General features: G+C 46.9%; 1 protein-coding gene across 1 annotated transcript in view; it reads right to left on the reverse strand.

The window, feature by feature from the left end:
* LOC115195987 (SH3 and multiple ankyrin repeat domains protein 1-like) overlaps positions 1 to 19,128 on the reverse strand; it is a 40,080-nt gene extending 20,952 nt beyond the window's left edge. Inside the window, 14 exon segments of the mRNA XM_029756444.1 lie at positions 3,304 to 3,379; positions 3,853 to 3,966; positions 4,465 to 4,619; positions 5,003 to 5,163; positions 7,055 to 7,227; positions 8,134 to 8,200; positions 8,530 to 8,607; positions 8,723 to 8,839; positions 11,399 to 11,566; positions 11,963 to 12,117; positions 12,887 to 12,995; positions 14,261 to 14,332; positions 18,067 to 18,270; positions 19,063 to 19,128. Coding sequence (XP_029612304.1) covers positions 3,304 to 3,379; positions 3,853 to 3,966; positions 4,465 to 4,619; positions 5,003 to 5,163; positions 7,055 to 7,227; positions 8,134 to 8,200; positions 8,530 to 8,607; positions 8,723 to 8,839; positions 11,399 to 11,566; positions 11,963 to 12,117; positions 12,887 to 12,995; positions 14,261 to 14,332; positions 18,067 to 18,270; positions 19,063 to 19,128 — 1,715 coding nt within the window.
* Positions 19,129 to 21,043: the final 1,915 nt, after the last annotated feature.

Consider the following 21,043-nt stretch of genomic DNA (forward strand, 5'->3'; position numbering starts at 1 on the left):
GTCTCTCGCTCAATCTCCCCCTCTCTCTCCCCCTACCTCTCTCTGGTGCCTTTCTGCCTTCACTGCCTATTGCTGTTCTTCTCCTCTCTCTCCTTCCCTCCCTCTCTTTTTGTTTCTCTCTCTGCATGTTAAGCTATACTGCTGTGAATTTAGTGTATGGCCGCGCGTGTGTGTGTGTGTGAGGGAGGGAGAGAGAGAGAGCGAGAGAGGGAGAGAGAGCGAGAGAGTGAGAGAGGAAGAAAGAGTACAAGGGGGAGGGGGCAAGAGAGTGAATGTTGGCAGGTGTTTGGTCATGTTAGTGTGTGTGACTCATGTGTATGTGGTCATGTGTGTGTGGTCATGTGTGTGTGACTCATGTGTGTGTGACTCATGTGTGTGTGGCCATGTGTGTATGAGTGTATGTGTGCATGAGTGTTCTCCCATAATGAAAGCACCTCTTGTGATGGAGGGCAATAATCCACTCTTCTCTAGAATGTGTGTGTGCTTCCTTGTCCCTATTTCACAGACCGCTGCCCCAGAACAGTTGTCATGTGTGTTACTAAGGGAATTCACTGCCATGGGCTCTGAGACACAGGGAGAGAGGGGGCACGACGGAGGGAGGCTTATTTAGATGGAAGAAGGAAGGAAGGAAGGAAGGAAGGAAGGAAGGAAGGAAGGAGTAAATGAGTAAAGAAGGGAGGATAAGGACAAATAGGGAGAAAGGAGGAATGGATTGATAAAGATGGACACTAGGGGTGAAAATGTATAGAGAGAGAACATCTCTCCTCTTCCTCTAATCCTTGTTAATGTAATCGCTGTGCCACAATATCAATTTAAGCCATTCATTTAGCTGACTGCCGTCTCGACCGAGCCTTGTTAAACTGTCACAGCTAGTCAGAGCAGTAAAAGCCTGCTTCATTAGACAGATCAGGAGGTGTACAAGATCTCTTACTGTCAATATAAAAACATCTTCCATCTAAAAGCGGATTGAAAGGTGATGAGGTGAAAGTGGGAGAGAAAGGGGGTTGTTCATTCATGTCTATTTCCTCTCCTTCGTTCTCTCTCCCCTTTCTCTTCTTCGTCTAATTCTACATACTGTAGAATCTCTCCTTCTCTTCACCTCCTTTCTTGCTCTGTTCATCCCTCTCTCCCTCCAGAGTGCCCTTCACTGTCTGTTCTCCAGATGGAAACACCACAGGGGAGGGAGGGTGATGGAGAGAAAATTAAAAAGTACAGGGGGTGAGTAAAACGGTGATGAATAAAAATAAAGGGAGCGATAGAGAGAGAGAGAGGTGGAAGGGGTGACAAAGCCAAATATAGAGGAGTGGAAAAAAGCAGGGGAATAGGTGAGATGGATCCACACTTGTGCTCTGATAAAAACAGACTTAGCAGTGAGTTAGCAGTGTTAGCAGTGAGTTAGCAGTGACTTAGCAGTGAGTTAGCAGTGTGTTAGCAGTGAGTTAGCAGTGAGTTAGCAGTGAGTTAGCAGTGAGTTAGCAGTGTTAGCAGTGAGTTAGCAGTGTTAGCAGTGAGTTCGCAGTGAGTTAGCAGTGAGTTAGCAGTGAGTTAGCAGTGTTAGCAGTGAGTTAGCAGTGTTAGCCGTGAGTTAGCAGTGTTAGCCGTGAGTTAGCAGTGTTAGCAGTGAGTTAGCAGTGTTAGCAGTGAGTTAGCAGTGTTAGCCGTGAGTTAGCATAGCAGTGAGTTAGCAGTGAGTTAGCAGTGAGTTAGCAGTGTTAGCAGTGAGTTAGCAGTGTTAGCCGTGAGTTAGCAGTGTTAGCAGTGAGTTAGCAGTGTTAGCAGTGAGTTAGCAGTGTTAGCCGTGAGTTAGCAGTGTTAGCAGTGAGTTAGCAGTGTTAGCAGTGAGTTAGCAGTGTTAGCAGTGAGTTAGCAGTGAGCAGCCAGCCAGCCACAGACTGACTAAACAACCTGGAGTTTTATATGGTATGAGTACATTTGTTTAAATATCCCTGATGTGGGTGTATAAACGTTTGTGTGAGTTTCCATGTAGGTGTCAGTCGCTTGGTAGAGCACGTAAGTCTAAATGAAATTATGCAAAATAATGAATGCTTTTGTTGTGTGCGCACTTGTGTTTGTGTGTGTTTGTGTTGTCTGTGATAGCGAGCGGGCAGGGAGAAGGATTATCTGTAAATAATACATGTGATTTATAATGTGTTTATTTCTTTATAAATACTTCTCTCACAGTCCAAGTCCAGGACCGTTAAAATGGTTTGCCTCATAACAGAGCCTCTCTGAGCCGCCACGCAAAAACATGACATTAAAGAGAAGTACATTACATCACTAGGTGTTAATGAGAGGAGTTACACTCCAAAGTATCAACGTAGCATTTTGGAAGTCAACATCAACAACAACGACAACATAATCAACAAGCACATCAGTAGAGGACACGTCGATGACAGTCTACAGAAGTTCAGATATCAGACCAGTACTAAATGTAACTTCAGATATCAGACCAGTACTGTATGTAACTTCAGATATCAGACCAGTACTGTATGTAACTTCAGATATCAGACCAGTACTGTATGTAACTTCAGATATCAGACCAGTACTGTATGTAACTTCAGATATCAGACCAGTACTGTATGTAACTTTAGATATCAGACCAGTACTGTATGTAACTTCAGATATCAGACCAGTACTGTATGTAACTTCAGATATCAGACCAGTACTGTATGTAACTTCAGATATCAGACCAGTACTGTATGTAACTTCAGATATCAGACCAGTACTGTATGTAACTTTAGATATCAGACCAGTACTAAATGTAACTTCAGATATCTGACCAGTACTGTATGTAACTTCAGATATCAGACCAGTACTGTATGTAACTTCAGATATCAGACCAGTACTGTATGTAACTTCAGATATCTGACCAGTACTGTATGTAACTTCAGATATCTGACCAGTACTGTATGTAACTTAAGATAGTCCCCAACACTGTCCAACCCATAACAGATCAATTACAGCCCAGCTTACATCACAGTATATCACCCAATCACAATCCATCGCACAGTAGATCACCCAATCACAATCCATCGCACAGTAGATCACCCAATCATAGTCTCTAGTGGATCACTTCCACACATACAACACAGGTGAGGTTAATATACAGTATATTACCCATAGTCCCAAACACAAGTTGACACAGTACTGTAGATCACTCTAGGAAAACGGCCATCTTACAGCTACCCAACTCACTCCAACATATCCCAAGCATATCCAGGGCAAGATCACTCAACTCACTGACTTCCAGGTAGACCTCTGAGTATGACACTGTAGAGAAAGAGAAAGTCTCCCCATCCTTACCTGGGAGCGTCGAAGCTGTCGTAGGAGCCCACGGTGTAATGCCGGAACAGTCTCTTGGCTTTCTCACTGCGGCTCTCTAAAACACACGACCACAGTGTTATCAGCATGATGCCTGCCTGCCTGCCTGCCACACTGACCAACACTGTCACTACAGTCACACGCTGCTGTTAGCCTACAGCCTGAACCTCGACAGTAAACGTCTCTCTATTGAGTCTCTACATACAGTCAAACCAGCTGTGTTTACCACTGCATCCTAAGGCCTTAGTGGTGGGCAGACACCACTACTACGACTAGTGTAGGACCTTCCTTCCCTGTCAACCCACACCTTGCTTCTGCTGTCTAGAGTCTAGAGTGGTATTTCCCCAGTGTTACTACCTAACTGTAGACCTCCTGCTAAATGTGTTGTTTTTTATGCCTGTGTGTCTGTGTGTAGCAGCCAGCGCAGCCGTGTGTGGAAGTGTGTGTGTGTGTGTGTGTGTGTGTGTGTGTGTGTTTTTCTGAGAGAGAGGCACGCTGTGTGTGTCTGCAGGTGTGTGCTCAGGGCCTCACCTGAGCGGTTGTCCTGGCTACGGACTGCCACTTCCTCTACGCAGTCTGAGGGGAACCAGCCGGTCCGTCCCTTAACCGTGCCCTCCCAGAACCCTCCCTCGCCCACACTCAGCACTGCATGAGGGGACAGGAAAGAGCGTCGCGCGTCAGAGCAATTACCTCACACAGTCAGTATACACAAAACAACATATAGGCACAAACAAGAACAAGGAAATAGCCACAACATGTAAACACACACAGAGGAATGTAAACACACAAACAGGCATGCAAACCTCTCTACGTACTCACCAAGACATACATACCTGGAAACACCTTAGACTCACTCACAGACACACACATATTCATACCTGCAGACATTGAAGACAAGGACATACAAGGACCTTACACTCTCATTAAGACAGGTAGACTACATCCACTAGACAGACTCATACATACACCACTCACATCAGCAGACAGAGACCTAGCCTGGGTACCAGCATGAACATTTCATCTCCTGGGCAAATGTATCAGGCTGGCACCCAGGCTAGCAAACACTTTGAATTCACATGAAAAAACACCCAGCCAGACAGTCACACAGCCATTCTCTGACACAGACACACTAAACACACACACCTTTGACTTTGTCTCCCTTGCTGATGCTAATCTCTCTGTCTCCCTGGGCGGAGTGGGAGCGCGTGGCTACAAACACACGTCCTGGGACGGCGCTGTAGAGACGCCTCCGCTGGCCCCCTGCTGCCGTAACCGTATTGCTGCTGACAGACCCCGCCCTGGCCAGAGGGGGGCAGCGTTCAGCATACAGCACATACATTACAGTACACAACCAACTCAGTGGCCTTGTGGTTAGTGTCTGCTTCACGCTACAGAAACAATGGGCCTTCTGGCTCGGACAAGGCTTACACTATACACAACCCTCATGCACAGTAGACCCAATCCTAACTTGAGGTCTGCATGGCTAATTTGGACTTTTGTGAAAACCATCTATTGATGGGAGATTTGTGTGCAAATTATTAATACAGATTTCAAGTTTGGATTGGGTGCCATGTTAGAGTCACAGCCGTGAGGGACAACTGACTCTGCTGTTGATGGAGAGAGAGCATGCTATAATGGAACTACACATCAACGGTTCTATCAGAACCATAGTCAGTCTTACCCTCCTGCTCCCCCGCCTTCTCCTTCCCCTCCGCTTCCTCCCTGCCTCCGACTCTGCCGACTCCTGTCCTCCTTATCCCCTGCTCTCCCTCGGGACGGGGAGCGAGTCCGCGCCCCACGGGGACTACTGGAGCTCCGCATGGTACCTGAATGCTTATAGCCCTGAGTGAGCAAGAGAGAGAGACAGAGAGAGAGACACAGAGAGAGAGACACACAGAGAGAGTGAGAGACAGAAAGAGACAGAGAGAGAAAGAGATGAAAGGGCAACACCGGTTCAGTGGTCTACTACAGTATATTGGTGATGTACTACAGTATATTGGTGATGTACTACAGTATATTGGTGATGTACTACAGTATATTGGTGATGTACTACAGTATATTGGTGATGTACTACAGTATATTGGTGTTGTACTACAGTATATTGGTGATGTACTACAGTATATTGGTGATGTACTACAGTATATTGGTGATGTACTACAGTATATTGGTGATGTACTACAGTATATTGGTGATGTACTACAGTATATTGGTGATGTACTACAGTATATTGGTGATGTACTACAGTATGTTGCTGTTTCCCCTCTGACTTCAAAATGGCCCAAGTCGCTCCCCTCCTCAAGAAACCAACTCTCGATTCATCTGAAGCCAAAAGCATCCCTTCTTTCCTTTCTTTCCAAAACACTTGAGCATGCTGTTTCTGATCAACCCTCTCGTTATCTCCTTCAGGACGATCTTCTGGACCCTAACCAGTCAGGCTTCAAGACGGGTCACTCAACCCAGACTGCTCTTCTCTGTGTCACGGAGACTCTCCGCACTGCCAAAGCTGACTCTCTCATCATCTTAGATCTATCCGCTGCCTTCGACATCAGATGCACCACGTACTCCCACTACTGGTGTCCCCCAGGGCACAGTTCTAGGCCCTCTCCTCTTCGCTCTATACACCAAGTCACTCAGCTCCATCATATCATCACATGGTCTCTCCTATCATTGCTAAGCAGACGGCACTCAACTACTTTCCTCCTTCCCCCTTTCTGACACTCAGGTGGCGAAACGCATCTCTGGGTGCCTGTCAGATATCTCAACTTGGATGTCGGCTCACCACCTCAAGCTTAACCTCGACAAGACGGAGCTGCTCTTCCTCCCGGGGAAATCCTGTCCGCACTCCATCACGGTTGACAACTCCACAGTGTCACCCTCCCAGAGTGCAAAGAACCTTGAAGTGACTCTGGACATTCTCTGCCAACATTAAAGCAGTGACTCGCTCCTGCAGGTTCATGCTCTACAACGTTATGACCCGACCTTACACAGGAAGAGGAGCAGGTTTTAATCCAGGCACTCTCCCGTCTGGACTACTGCAACTCTCAGTTGGCTGGGCTCCCCGCTTGTGCCATCAAACCACTGCAATTTATCCAGAATGCTGCAGCCTGCCTAGATTTCAACCTTCCCAAGTTCTCCCATGTCACCCTGCTCCTCCGTACACTACACTGGCTTCCAGTCAAAGCTCGCATCCACTACAAGACCATGGTGCTTACCTACGGAGCAGCAAGAAAAACTGCCCCTCCCTACCTTCAGGCGATGCTCAAACCCTACACCCCAACCTGAGCACTCCGTTCTGCCACCTCAGGTCTCATGGAACCCCCCTCCCCTATTCTAGCTCTGACTACTGATAGCTACTTTATTGAGGAAAAATGTAAATGTATGTCTGTGATACAGTATGTGGTTGTCCCACCTAGCTATCTTAAGATGAATGTACTAACTTTAAGTCGCTCTGGATAAGAGCTTCTGCTAAATGACTAAAATGTAAATGTAAAAATACACTACAGTATATTGGTGATGTACTACAGTATATTGGTGTTGTACTACAGCATATTGGTGATGACCTACAGTATATTGGTGTTGTACTACAGTATATTGGTGATGTACTACAGTATATTGGTGATGTACTACAGTATATTAGTGATGTACTACATAGCTACATTACATGATACATGATGTGAAACAGTACAGTAGTTCTCCCAGACTAGGTGTCCAGGTGCTAGGTTCCTTCCTCTACCTGTACAGACACAATGTTGGAGCCTGGTGTATTGGGCAGTGCCATCCAGTCAGGCAGGTTCATACTGTTATCACTGTTGGCACGCAGGAAGGGGTGAGGCTGGGGCAGCGCCAGGGTGCGCGGCGCACTCTCTCGCCTCTGAGGGGCGTATTTGGGAGACTCAAGAAAAGGAACTGAGAGAGTGTGAGAAGGAGAGAAGGAGAGAGAGAGAGAGAGAGAGAGAGAGAGAGAGAGAGATAAACTAGACATAATTAGTTCACTTGCAGCACTCATTCAGATAGCAGGGACAGGAAGTATCCCAGTTTGATTGGCACACATACAAAATAATGTAATAAATATTGTGTGTACGCACAACGTTGTTTTTAAAGAAACGTGAATGTAGACCCACTCTCACATACTGTCACATACGTTCATAGAGCATAAACTCCCAGACAGCCACAGGACAGACGTACCTACATACGTTCATAGAGCATAAACTCCCAGACAGCCACAGGACAGACGTACCTACATACGTTCATAGAGCATAAACTCCCAGACAGCCACAGGACAGACGTACCTACATACGTTCATAGAGCATAAACTCCCAGACAGCCACAGGACAGCACGTACCTACATACGTTCATAGAGCATAAACTCCCAGACAGCCACAGGACAGCACGTACCTACATACGTTCATAGAGCATAAACTCCCAGACAGCCACAGGACAGACGTACCTACATACGTTCATAGAGCATAAACTCCCAGACAGCCACAGGACAGACGTACCTACATACGTTCATAGAGCATAAACTCCCAGACAGCCACAGGACAGACGTACCTACATACGTTCATAGAGCATAAACTCCCAGACAGCCACAGGACAGACGTACCTACATACGTTCATAGAGCATAAACTCCCAGACAGCCACAGGACAGCACGTACCTACATACGTTCATAGAGCATAAACTCCCAGACAGCCACAGGACAGACGTACCTACATACGTTCATAGAGCATAAACTCCCAGACAGCCACAGGACAGACGTACCTACATACGTTCATAGAGCATAAACTCCCAGACAGCCACAGGACAGACATACCTACATACGTGTCCCGATGGTTTTTGATAATCTCTCCAAGCTCAAAATGGCCGGACATGACAGCCACCTGAAACACACACGCTAGCCGTGTAAGGGACAGTTCTCACAGCATCCTCCACACACACACTTGCGCGCACACACACACAGTATGCACATATTCCTTGTCTCAGCTGGCCTTTTGTAAGGAGGACAGAGTACGAGAACCCAGCTCAAGGGGTCAGGCAGAATTCTCCCACCTTGGACCCTCGTGCACATCATAGAACAATATCACTAAAACTGGTACATCTCATCCAATAGCATTTTCTGCTTCAGTAACTTCATCACACACAACCCCATCCAAGCAATGTACATACAAATACAGCATTCCATTAGCCCAGCCATGTATTGTATAATCACCTGAAATGGGTTCTGCCCACTGTTATTCTTTGTGTCTTTATTGGCTCCCCTGTAAAGTAGAATTCGTGCACAGCTGTCCTGTATGGACAAAATACATGTCAATCAATTAGCAGCAAATAACTGTAATACTGGATTACAAAACTACAAAGTTATCTTTATGATGTTTGTTTATGACACTACTGGAGAGCACTACCTTGTTGTATAAAGCACAAATGTGCAAGGCAGTGTTTCCTGAGGCATTCTGGGAAGTGGAGTCTGCCCCGTAAAAAAGAAGGTGCTCCAGATGCTGGGCGTTGCCATTCTGACAGGCCTGGGATCAGAGCAGAGTGAGCACAGAGAGGGAGGGAGAGAGAGAGAGGTGGGGGGACAGAGAGGTGGGGGGACAGAGAGCGAGAAAGGTGGGGAGAGATAGAGAGATGGGGGGTAGAGAGATAGAAATAAAGAAAGAGAGAGAGAGAGAGAGAGAGAGGGGTGGGGAGAGGGGGATGACAGGCGATCAGAGGTGAAGAAAAGAGAAATGAATGAAGAGGGAGATAGAGATCAAGGAAATAAAGAGTGGAGAAAGAGAGAGGGGGGTTATACATTGTCAAAAAGAGAGAGAGAAACAGGAACAACACACACATCAGAAAACAGCAAGAATACACACTTACAGAGCCTCTCACACATAGATACGCACATAGATACGCACATAGATAGACAACAACAACAGCACAAATACACACAGACATAATGATGAAAAGATGGAAAGAATGTTAAAATGGAGGGGAAGTTAGTACAGTACCTGTGTGTCTCCAGGGTTCTATCTGCTGTCCTCTTCATACCTGAGCTATGGAGTGACAGGGAGATGAGAGACGGGCCTCATCATGGGTTAGAGGGGTAAAGGGGGGTGAGAGACGGGCCTCATCATGGGTTAGAGGGGTACAGGGAGATGAGAGACGGGCCTCATCATGGGTTAGAGGATACAGGGGGGTGAGAAACGGGCCTCATCATGGGTTAGAGGGTACAGGGGGTGAGAGACGGGCCTCATCATGGGTTAGAGGGGTAAAGGGGGGTGAGAGACGGGTCTCATCATGGGTTAGAGGGGTACAGGGAGATGAGAGACGGGCCTCATCATGGGTTAGAGGATACAGGGGGGTGAGAAACGGGCCTCATCATGGGTTAGAGGGGTAAAGGGGGGTGAGTGATGGGCCTCATCATGGGTTAGAGGGGGGTGAGTGATGGGCCTCATCATGGGTTAGAGGGTACAGGGGGGTGAGTGATGGGCCTCATCATGGGTTAGAGGGGTACAGGGGGGTGAGTGATGGGCCTCATCATGGGTTAGAGGGTACAGGGGGTGAGAGACAGGCCTCATCATATGTTAGAGGGGTACAGGGGGGTGAGAGACGGGCCTCATCATGGGTTAGAAGGTACAGGGGGGTGAGAGACGGGCCTCATCATGGGTTAGAGGGTACAGGGAGATGAGAGACGGGCCTCATCATGGGTTAGAGGGTACAGGGAGATGAGAGACGGGCCTCATCATGGGTTAGAGGGTACAGGGAGATGAGAGACGGGCCTCATCATGGGTTAGAGGGTACAGGGAGATGAGAGACGGGCCTCATCATGGGTTAGAGGGTACAGGGAGATGAGAGACGGGCCTCATCATGGGTTAGAGGGTACAGGGAGATGAGAGACGGGCCTCATCATGGGTTAGAGGGTACAGGGGGTTGAGTGACGGGCCTCATCATGGGTTAGAGGGTACAGGGGGGTGAGAGACGGGCCTCATCATGGGTTAGAGGGGTACAGGGGGGTGAGACACGGGCCTCATCATGGGTTAGAGGGGTACAGGGGGGTGAGACACGGGCCTCATCATGGGTTAGAGGGGTACAGGGGGGTGAGAGACGGGCCTCATCATGGGTTAGAGGGGTACAGGGGGTGAGAGACGGGCCTCATCATGGGTTAGAGGGGTACAGGGGGGTGAGAGACGGGCCTCGTCGTGGGTTAGAGGGGTACAGGGGGTGAGAGACGGGCCTCATCATGGGTTAGAGGGTACAGGGGGGTGAGAGACAGGCCTCATCATGGGTTAGAGGGGTACAGGGGGGTGAGAGACGGGCCTCGTCATGGGTTAGAGGGGTACAGGGGGTGAGAGACGGGCCTCATCATGGGTTAGAGGGGTACAGGGGGGTGAGAGACGGGCCTCGTCATGGGTTAGAGGGGTACAGGGGGTGAGAGACGGGCCTCATCATGGGTTAGAGGGTACAGGGGGGTGAGCAACAGGCCTCATCATGGGTTAGAGGGTACAGGGGGGTGAGAGACAGGCCTCATCATGGGTTAGAGGGTACAGGGGGTGAGAGACAGGCCTCATCATGGGTTAGAGGGTACAGGGGGGTGAGAGACAGGCCTCATCATGGGTTAGAGGGTACAGGGGGGTGAGAGACAGGCCTCATCATGGGTTAGAGGGTACAGGGGGGTGAGAGACAGGCCTCATCATGGGTTAGAGGGTACAGGGGGTGAGAGACGGGCCTCATCATGGGTTAGAGGGTACAGGGGGGTGAGAGACAGGCCTCATCATGGGTTAGAGGGTACAGGGGGTGAGAGACGGGCCTCATCATGGGTTAGAGGGTACAGGGGGGTGAGAGACAGGCCTCATCATGGGTTAGAGGGTACAGGGGGTGAGTAGCAGGAGAGACACATCAGGGTAAGGGAGGCGTACCGTGACATGAATGGATAACATAAATATAGAGATGACATTTACACACTGACATTAACACAAATACACACACACACAAACCTATATACATACAAACACAGTGAAACGCTAATGGACATAGACACTTGAACACAGACTAAACCAGACAAAAGCACACAAACACAGACTTCCACCTCAACCTACCTGGTGTGTCTCATCCCAGCCGTTCTCGTCCCTGACGGCCAGCTTGGCGCGGTGGTGGAGCAGGGTCTCACAGCAGGAGGTGTCGCCCCCTGTCAGCACAGTGTGGTAGAGCGGAGTCAGCCCCCGCCGGTCCTTATAGTCCGGAGACGCACCCAGAGACAGCAAGGTCTATAGGGACACACCAGGTAGACACACATACATACACTCTTAGAAAGAAGGTCCTATCTACAACCTGAAAGGTTTCTTTGACTGTTCCCATAGGAGAACCCTCTAAATAACCCTTTTTAGCTCCTTGTTCCCTTTCCACAGAGTGTTCTACATGGAACCCAAAAGAGTTCTACCTGGAACCAAAAAGGGTTCTGCTATGGGGACAGCCGAAAAACCCCTTTGGAACCCTTTTTTCTAAGAGTGTATTAAAATATTAGTTGAATATCACTATAAAATATGTGATATCATTATAAGAACATCATGACTGTATCTCAATACAAGACGCTATGCACAGTGGGTCCATACATGCTCCTTTAATCCATAGATGTGAGTGTAAGGAGGTGTGTGTGTGTTTACCAGCAAGGCTGTGTGGCAGTGGCTGCGGACAGCCTTGTGTAGAGGTGTGAGTCCGTCCTTGGACCTGAAATCAAGATGAGCCCCTCCCAGCACCAGCCCCCGTATGGCCTCCCCTCCCCCCGGCTCACACTGCACCGCCAACGTCAGGGGGGTTTCTACAGGGGAGAGAGAGAGATGGAGCAATGGAGGGACGGAGGGGCTCATATATTTAATCAGACAGACAGGAGTGGGGCCATGGAGTTATGACATAAACATCACAGCATCATGTCACTCTAGTCTACTGTAGTAGGACGGTATCTCCTATCTGAGATGGCAGATGTAGAGCTCTCTGCTGCCCCCTGGTGTTGCCAGGTGGAAGTGCACTTCACACTCCCAGCGACAGCAGGCTCTGTTGTGTGAGAGGACTGTTGCAGCACACCCAAAACTGCTAACAGTAGCTGCCTGTCTCCCACCTCGTTATATTATCTGGCTCTTAAAGGAGACTCAAACTAACTGTCTACTTTGCTTATTATAATCCTCTTTAATAAAGTGTTAGATAGATAGAGCTTTGGGTAAGTGTGATTCAGAGTTGGAGAGAGTGTTGGGGGTTTTCAGGTCGAGGTTACAGAGGACAGCCATTAGCCATAGCTCCCACAGCTATCTTGGCTGTTAGCTAATTCAACTTGGATATGAACAGTTTGCTAGCTAGATGACAGGTTGTATGGCTGAAGGGTCTGGAAATGATCTCTAGGATGCTAAAAATACAGTGGCCATATGCCCCACAAATGTTATGGGTCACTAAGAAGGATTTGTTAGGGGGTCAAGGTATCAGGGACTACATAGACAGACAAACAGACAGACGGACTAAATGGCTGATTGGTGCTAACTGACTGAGGAGAGGTCACAGGTCACCCTGGCAGCGGACAGCATCTGACAGCGTCTCACCTCCCGTGTCAGGGTCCTGGTAGTTGGGGTCAAGCCCTTTGTCCAAGAACTTGGCCATCTTGTCCACAGAGCCACTTTGGATGTAGTCCATGAACTTCTTCAGACTGGCCTATGAGAGGCATGGGAGGATAGAGAGAGATGAGGGGACTGCACTCCTACAAATAAAGGTGCTATCCAGAACCTAAAAGTGTTCTTTGGCTGTCCCCATAGGAGAACCCTTTGAAGAACCTTTTTCAGTTCAAGAGTTCTACCTGGAACCAAAAGGGTTCTACCTGGAACCAAGAAGGGTTCTCCTATAGGAAAAGCCGAAGAACCATTCGGAACACTTTTTTCTAAGAGTGCCAGCGCTGCATTCCAGAGAGCAGAGTGGACACATTAATACTGGAGTTGTCTGCCACACAAAGCACAGCACAGATAACAGTGGAGGACACATTAATACTGGAGTTGTCTGCCACACAAAGCACAGCACAGATAACAGTGGAGGACACATTAATACTGGAGTTGTCTGCCACACAAAGCACAGCACAGATAACAGTGGAGGACACATTAATACTGGAGTTGTCTGCCACACAAAGCACAGCACAGATAACAGTGGAGGACACATTAATACTGGAGTTGTCTGCCACACAAAGCACAGCACAGATAACAGTGGAGGACACATTAATACTGGAGTTGTCTGCCACACAAAGCACAGCACAGATAACAGTGGAGGACACATTAATACTGGAGTTGTCTGCCACACAAAGCACAGATAACAGTGGAGGACACATTAATACTGGAGTTGTCTGCCACACAAAGCACAGCACAGATAACAGTGGAGGACACATTAATACTGGAGTTGTCTGCCACACAAAGCACAGCACAGATAACAGTGGAGGACACATTAATACTGGAGTTGTCTGCCACACAAAGCACAGCACAGATAACAGTGGAGGACACATTAATACTGGAGTTGTCTGCCACACAAAGCACAGCACAGATAACAGTGGAGGACACATTAATACTGGAGTTGTCTGCCACACAAAGCACAGCACAGATAACAGTGGAGGACACATTAATACTGGAGTTGTCTGCCACACAAAGCACAGCACAGATAACAGTGGAGGACACATTAATACTGGAGTTGTCTGCCACACAAAGCACAGCACAGATAACAGTGGAGGACTGCCCAAAGGGCCTGTAACTGCAGACAGACAGTGTGCAGTCCCACACACACACACACGTGCGTGCACACACACACAGCGTGTACACACACTGACACACAAGGAGTGCACACACCCACACCCACACACACTCCCGCCAACACATACACCTTCATACTGCACAACAACCCACAACTCACATTGTGCCACACCCTTTGAAACAGACCAGTACCTTAGTGTGCAGCTTAGCCAGCTGTTTCTCATCTAGATTGGTCTGTTTGTACACTCTGGTCTTGTAACGAAACTAGAGAGAGAGAGAGAGAGAGAGAGAGAGAGAGAGAGAGAGAGAGAGAGAGAGAGAGAGAGAGAGAGAGAGAGAGAGAGAGAGAGAGAGAGTTAATCCTGACTGGAAGGCCTTTTGTCCTCAATTCTCTCAGCTTTTGTCCTAGATCCACATGATGGAGCCTGCAGATGTATTGCAAAATTATGCTTTATCTAGTTTACCCATAACTTCCCTCTTCCTCCTCGCTCAACGAAAAAAGGAAAAAAGAAAGAAACGGCACAGGTTTACACTACAGTTTCCAGCCACAGAGTGAGAGTAACCCACAGAGTAACCTTACAGAGTAACCCACAGAGTAACCTTACAGAGTAACCTTACAGAGTAACCTTACAGAGTAGCCCACAGAGTAACCTTACAGAGTAGCCCACAGAGTAACCTTACAGAGTAACCCACAGAGTAACCTTACAGAGTAACCTTACAGAGTAGCCCACAGAGTAACCTTACAGAGTAGCCCACAGAGTAACCTTACAGAGTAACCTTACAGAGTAACCCACAGAGTAACCTTACAGAGTAACCCACAGAGTAACCTTACAGAGTAGCCCACAGAGTAACCTTACAGAGTAGCCCACAGAGTAACCTTACAGAGTAGCCCACAGAGTAACCTTACAGAGTAGCCCACAGAGTAACCTTACAGAGTAGCCCACAGAGTAACCTTACAGAGTAGCCCACAGAGTAACCTTACAGAGTAACCTTACAGAGTAACCCACAGAGTAGCCCACAGAGTAACCTTACAGAGTAGCCCACAGAGTAACCTTACAGAGTAACCTTACAGAGTAACCCACAGAGTAACCTTACAGAGTAACCTTACAGAGTAGCCCACAGAGTAACCTTACAGAGTAACCTTACAGAGTAACCTTACAGAGTAACCCACAGAGTAACCTTACAGAGTAACCTTACAGAGTAGCCCACAGAGTAACCTTACAGAGTAACCTTACAGAGTAACCCACAGAGTAACCTTACAGAGTAACCTTACAGAGTAGCCCACAGAGTAGCCCACAGAGTAACCTTACAGAGTAACCTTACAGAGTAGCCCACAGAGTAACCTTACAGAGTAGCCCACAGAGTAACCTTACAGAGTAGCCCACAGAGTAACCTTACAGAGTAGCCACAGAGTAACCTTACAGAGTAACCTTACAGAGTAGCAGAGTAACCTTACAGAGTAACCTTACAGAGTAGCCCACAGAGTAACCTTACAGAGTAGCCCACAGAGTAACCTTACAGAGTAGCCCACAGAGTAACCTTACAGAGTAGCCCACAGAGTAACCTTACAGAGTAGCCCACAGAGTAACCTTACAGAGTAGCCCACAGAGTAACCTTACAGAGTAGCCCACAGAGTAACCATACAGAATAACCCACAGAGTAACCTTACAGAGTAACCCACAGAGTAACCATACAGAGTAGCCCACAGAGTAACCTTACAGAGTAACCCACAGAGTAACCTTACAGAGTAGCCCACAGAGTAACCTTACAGAGTAGCCCACAGAGTAACCTTACAGAGTAGCCCACAGAGTAACCTTACAGAGTAGCCCACAGAGTAACCTTACAGAGTAACCCACAGAGTAACCTTACAGAGTAACCCACAGAGTAACCTTACAGAGTAACCCACAGAGTAACCTACAGAGTAACCATACAGAATAACCCACAGAGTAACCTTACAGAGTAACCCACAGAGTAACCTACAGAGTAACCATACAGAATAACCCACAGAGTAACCTTACAGAATAACCCACAGAGTAACCTTACAGAGTAACCCACAGAGTAACCTTACAGAGTAACCCACAGAGTAACCTTACAGAGTAACCCACAGAGTAACCTTACAGAGTAACCCACAGAGTAACCTACAGAGTAACCATACAGAATAACCCACAGAGTAACCTTACAGAGTAACCCACAGAGTAACCTTACAGAGTAACCCACAGAGTAACCCACAGAGTAACCATACAGAATAACCCACAGAGTAACCTTACAGAGTAACCCACAGAGTAACCTTACAGAGTAACCCACAGAGTAACCATACAGAATAACCCACAGAGTAACCTTACAGAGTAACCTTACAGAGTAACCTTACAGAGTAACCCACAGAGTAACCTACAGAGTAACCATACAGAATAACCCACAGAGTAACCTTACAGAGTAACCCACAGAGTAACCTTACAGAGTAACCCACAGAGTAACCATACAGAATAACCCACAGAGTAACCTTACAGAGTAACCCACAGAGTAACCATACAGAATAACCCACAGAGTAACCTTACAGAGTAACCCAAAGAGTAACCTTACAGAGTAACCCACAGAGTAACCTTACAGAGTAACCCACAGAGTAACCTTACAGAGTAACCCACAGAGTAACCTACAGAGTAACCATACAGAATAACCCACAGAGTAACCTTACAGAGTAACCCACAGAGTAACCTTACAGAGTAACCCACAGAGTAACCTACAGAGTAACCATACAGAATAACCCACAGAGTAACCTTACAGAGTAACCCACAGAGTAACCTTACAGAGTAACCCACAGAGTAACCATACAGAATAACCCACAGAGTAACCATACAGAGTAACCTTACAGAGTAACCTTACAGAGTAACCCACAGAGTAACCTACAGAGTAACCATACAGAATAACCCACAGAGTAACCTTACAGAGTAACCCACAGAGTAACCATACAGAATAACCCACAGAGTAACCTTACAGAGTAACCCACAGAGTAACCATACAGAATAACCCACAGAGTAACCTTACAGAGTAACCCACAGAGTAACCATACAGAATAACCCACAAAGTAATCATACAGAATAACCCACAGAGTAACCTTACAGAATAACCCACAGAGTAACCTTACAGAGTAACCCACAGAGTAACCTTACAGAATAACCCACAGAGTAACCTTACAGAGTAACCCACAGAGTAACCTTACAGAATAACCCACAGAGTAACCTTACAGAATAACCCACAGAGTAACCTTACAGAGTAACCCACAGAGTAACCTTAGAGAGTAACCCACAGAGTAACCTTACAGAGTAACCCACAGAGTAACCATACAGAATAACCCACAGAGTAACCTTACAGAGTAACCCACAGAGTAACCTTACAGAGTAACCCACAGAGTAACCATACAGAATAACCTACAGAGTAACCCACAGAGTAACCTTACAGAGTAACCCACAGAGTAACCTTACAGAGTAACCCACAGAGTAACCTTACAGAATAACCCACAGAGTAACCATACAGAATAACCCACAGAGTAACCTTACAGAGTAACCCACAGAGTAACCATACAGAATAACCCACAGAGTAACCTTACAGAGTAACCCACAGAGTAACCTTACAGAGTAACCCACAGAGTAACCATACAGAATAACCCACAGAGTAACCTTACAGAGTAACCCACAGAGTGAGAGTAACCTTACAGAGTAACCTTACAGAGTAACCCACAGAGTGAGAGTAGCCCACAGAGTAACCTTACAGAGTAACCCTCAGAGTGAGAGTAACCTTACAGAGTAACCCACAGAGTGAGAGTAACCTTACAGAGTAACCCACAGAGTGAGAGTAACCTTACAGAGTAACCGTACATCCAGGCTGTATATACATTTACATTTTAGTCATTTAGCAGACGCTCTTATCCAGAGTGACTTACAGTAGTGAATGCATACATTTCATGCATTTTTTTTCTCTGTACTGGTCCCCTGTGTACATACCTCCAGATATGGTACCCCCTTCTCAAAGGATTGTGGGTACTCTCTCAGCATCTTCTCCTCCTCCAGGAACTTGGCGTCATGGCCTTCGGTGGCTGGTTGGAACAAACCGTAGTTCAACACGTCCCGCAACGAATCGGTCAGAGAACATAGCACCTGCTGCTTGGCCTTCCAAACGGTCGCATCCGGGTTGAACCGCAAACACTTCTGCAGAGGAGACGGGGAGAGAGAGGGAGAGAGAGGGAGGGAGGGAGAGAGGGAGAGAGAGAGAAGGAGAGAGGGTTCAATGGTGGTGCTTATAGAGAAGAGATGGAGAGAGGGGGGGGTAGTTGGGGTTTAGATGAAAACACTAAAGAAGAAAAGAGAGGAAAAGGAAAGCATTGAACTATAAAGTAGAAAAGTGTCAGCAACTTAACAGTCTGGACTGAGGGAAAGGGTCCTGGTGCAGTATTAGTGTGTCTGTGTATTAGTGTGTCTGTGTATTAGTGTGTCTGTGTATTAGTGTGTCTGTGTATTAGTGTGTCTGAGAGAGAGAGACAGAGAGAGAGAGAGAGAGAGAGAGAGATATGCAGGCGAGAGATGCAGGCGAGTGGAGAACCGCTCCTCGCTGCAGTACTGCTGTTATTACCATTCTGAACCACTAGGGAGAGACATTGTGAGTCCACCACAGGGACCAGTGATGTGTATGGTTTTATTTACATTTACGTCATTTAGCAGACGCTCTTATCCAGAGCGACTTACAAATTGGTGCATTCACCTTATACAGTAAGGAGATCTGAATGGCTGATTGTACTGTCTCCTCTGACCAGTGAGCTCCTGTATGGTGAGATGAATAGAATGTTTGACTGTGCTGTATCATATGGCACAGTTAGCATTGGAGAGAGAAGGTCCTTAATCTGTTTCTGTAGATCATGAATCAAACAGTCTTCCTCTCTTTCTCTCTCTCTCTCTGGTGTGAGTCTGGGCTGAGGCTGAGGTAGAGCAGGCCATTCCCCTGACCTTGAAGCAGCTGTGTGATTGGTCCTTCTGGAGAGCAGCTGGATTTCTTGCTGCTTCTGCATGCATGGATGTATCCTCCACGGTTCAATACATCTCACTAACGTGTTTAACTCTCTCTTTCTGTCTTAATCTCTCCCTCACTGACTGTCTCACACACTCTCTCTGTCTGACTATGTGTGTGTGTGTGTGTGTGTGTGTGTGTGTGTGTGTGTGTGTGTGTGTGAGGGAGTGAGCATGGAATACTGTGCAGAGGTGTAACATGTCTCTCTCCCTCTCTTTTATTCAGTCTGGGTTTGTGCACAGCCAACCGAATCACTATGGCAACCAGTTCATTAGTGGAGCAAGCTCCTTGTTGCCATAGAGACATCCCTGTGTTCCCTTGGAGATGGGGAACTATGGGATAAAGTGAGAGAGTGCCCGTGCCTGTGTGTGTGTGTGTGTTTTACAGTGAGTTGGAGAACGAGAGAGGTGGAGTCAGGGGGAGGAAAGGGTTTATGTATGAGAGCGGGAGAGAGAGGGATATAGAGAGGGAGGGATATAGAGAGGGAGGGAGGGAGTGAGAGAGAAAGAGAGAGAGATGGAGAAAGAGAGAGGATGAGTAGGTATGTCAGCATGCACTAGATCGTTTCTTCCACACACGCTGACATACTGCACCAACATGTACATTCAATCACACACTACAATTAACACTCAGTCCCATCAAACAACACACACGCAAACAGAATGCAAGCTAGGGAAGCTAAATATAACCTGAGATCATTGAGGAGGAGGACAAAGTTTATCAATACAGCATAATGCATGAAGAATATTCCCATAATCACCATCATTATTGTTTCAATTATTATGACACTGTATAATTACTGTAATTCTGCTTTACATTTTTTAAATGTTTTATTAACCCATCCACCACCCTCTTCAGAGGACATGTCTTTCCTACTTCATATACATAGATTTTACATAAAGATTTGACATATACATTTTAATTCTGCAGTTAATCTTAGGGGCATTAGCACATTTGTTTAAGACAGGAGAGGTTCTGCTCAACACCAAAGCAGGTGGGAGAAGAGGAACAGGTGGACCACTGAACAAGCAACCTGATTGGTCCATATAGCTACTGATTGGTTGATATGACTCATTGAACTCTCTCCTGAGCCCTCCACTCCAGACTAACTCTTTACGGACTTCTAACAGACAGGAAGACATCTCTGCTTCTGAGTCTGACTGCTTCTGACTTAGTGTTATTGATTCATTATTATAGACTAACAACTAGCTGTAGGTTGAGGCAGCTTACAGGCCAATAAGTGACAATAAGTGACAACAGTCCATATTGACTGTCACTTCTCTCTTTTACACTCATATTGCAGTCAGGGCCGTAGCTACATATGAAGACACCGAGGTCCGGATCTTTGCAATTTTTCAGAATTTGAAAAATATATATTTTGGGAACTCAGTCCTGGTCTCAACTTACTGTTGAGAATTAGAATAGTAGAATACACAAGACATTTCAAAACGTGGTTGTTCATAAGCAGTTTTCCTTCCTATATGTCCCACACTCACAGTCACTCAATTAGTCAATTAGTCACTCAATTTTTAAGATTGATAAATGAATCTACTTAGTCTAGCCAGCCATCTAAAGTAATCATGGTTGAATTACCAACCGGGCACCCAGGGCACTTTCCCAGGGGCCCTGACCTCCAAAGGGACCCCATTGATTTTCTAAGTCACTCTCACTCAGATACCATATTAACATGGTATAAGTCATGGCAAATGTGTTGAATCTGTAAATCTGTTTACCTTTTGCTAATAAACTACTTTTTCTGCTAACAGATCCCTCTGTATGTTTTTAATCCCGGTGCTGAGTTAATGGGGCGTCAGCGTAGCCTAGTGGTTAGAGCGTTGGACTAGTAACCGAAAGGTTGCAAGTTCAAATCGCCAAGGTACAAATCTGTTGTTCTGCCCCTGAACAAGGCAGTTAACCCAC

This window comes from Salmo trutta, chromosome 1, assembly GCF_901001165.1.
Source record: "Salmo trutta chromosome 1, fSalTru1.1, whole genome shotgun sequence".
NCBI lineage: Eukaryota > Metazoa > Chordata > Actinopteri > Salmoniformes > Salmonidae > Salmo > Salmo trutta.